Source organism: Aphanomyces astaci, assembly GCF_000520075.1.
Source record: "Aphanomyces astaci strain APO3 unplaced genomic scaffold supercont1.389, whole genome shotgun sequence".
In the NCBI taxonomy this organism is placed as follows: domain Eukaryota; phylum Oomycota; class Saprolegniomycetes; order Saprolegniales; family Verrucalvaceae; genus Aphanomyces; species Aphanomyces astaci.
Genome location: NW_009798652.1, coordinates 2,836 through 4,444, shown reverse-complemented (window position 1 = coordinate 4,444; position 1,609 = coordinate 2,836). Strand labels below are relative to the sequence as shown.

Below are 1,609 nucleotides of genomic sequence, written 5' to 3'. Positions count from 1 at the left end.
AACAAAATCTCGCCACCCCTCACCAACGCCAGCGCAAGCTACCGTTGCAGAGCCTGCTTCCCAAGTATCTCTGCCTACGAACAAAGATTCACCATCCGCTTGGCACAAGAAAATCAAGTCTCGGCTTTCTCCGGTACCGACGGAAGACTTGGAAACAGTTGAAGTCCAAATCAAGTCCCAGGTGGACCATCCTACGTCCTTACGTCACTGGACAGTCCCCCTGTTAAATCGCTACGAGCTTTTGACCATGGAATCGGAAGCGGGAGTACCAGACTACGATCTCAAGGTCTTTCTTTCACCCACAACGCTTGGAATCAGCCCAACGGTCTCAAAACCCAACTCCAAGCTTTTGTTGAAGAAACTCGCCCGCCCATTTCATGTCGACAACATTTCCAAGGAAGCCCTGAATTCGCTTGTCAATGAATTCTGTGCCCAAACCTTGGAAGACATGCAATATGGCGACGATTTTCTCCAAGCAATTCAGGCCCAGCCTTCTTTCTTTCGGCCTGCGCTTACGAATCCCCGCATGGAAGATTACTGGGTCAGTAAAGCCACCAGCCATGCTTTGTGCCGCCTGCTCAACAACTCCAAGCCTGACGCTTTCAAAGTCGATGGAAAAAACCTACCCATAGCCCAAGTCCTGGACGACTATTGCAGCCTGTTCGAAGATACCATGGGTGACACCCTCTCACCAGCAGCTGCGCTGGATCGACTGTGTTCGCAAGAAACCCCAGCTTTTACTGGGCAACAACACATCCAGCTTGCGTTATGGGACCTTTTTGCGATGATATCGGCCCCATCGATTTACTTTGACCCTGTCAAAGTGGCCCATGCAACGCAAACACTCAATCTGGTGTCCCTCGATTGCACGAAGCTGCTTTTATGGTCTGATGATACCCTATCTGACTGGGTGACCTCAGACCTGGGGAAAGTCATGCTCTCATCTGCCACCATGAGGCCTTTCAGTGCTGCTTTCGAAGCACTGGCATCGACAAGTGTATGCTCCAGCCCATAATTGGACACTTAATGGTTTTTCCATTAATGCCAATGGCCTAGCGAACACTACACCACACGACTTCTTTCCCCTTTCCCGATACGATTTCATTGCCCTCCAAGAAACACACATCTCGTCAGAAGACATGCTGCGCATGACCGCCCTTAATTGGTCCAAAACCGATGCCTCTGGATCTAGTTTTTGGTCCAATTCATGCTGCAACAAGTTCGAACGCCGAAATGGCTGTGCTCTGCTCTTTTCCAAGTCTTGCCCCCTTCAAGACCTCCTGGATGTTACTCCACTCACCCTACCTGAGATCGCTCGCAACCGCTATCTCGTGGTTAAAGGGACCTTGGACGACATCTCGGTCTATATCCACGTTGTTTATGCACTCACGGGTGACGACACGCGGAAAGCAGAATTTTTTGCTGCTTTACCCACGGACTTTGATGGAAATACTCGCCACATTATCTGTGGTGATTTCAACCTTGTCTTGGACCCTACTCTGGACAAGGTCGTTCACTCCCACCGTCGACCGACCGGCCTTGATGAATTGGAATGTTGGATGTCTTCGCTGAGCGTTGTTGACTCCTGGAGACTACTGAATCCAGACTC

The 1,609-nt window shown here is 50.3% G+C and overlaps 1 protein-coding gene across 1 annotated transcript; it reads left to right on the top strand.

Annotated features, from left to right (window-relative positions):
- Positions 1-247: 247 nt before the first annotated feature.
- On the top strand, positions 248-1,015 carry H257_19178 (hypothetical protein; the record flags this gene model as incomplete). Its single annotated transcript, XM_009848323.1, has 1 exon — positions 248-1,015. One exon carries the CDS (start codon positions 248-250, stop codon positions 1,013-1,015), a length of 768 nt encoding a protein of 255 aa, XP_009846625.1.
- Positions 1,016-1,609: the final 594 nt, after the last annotated feature.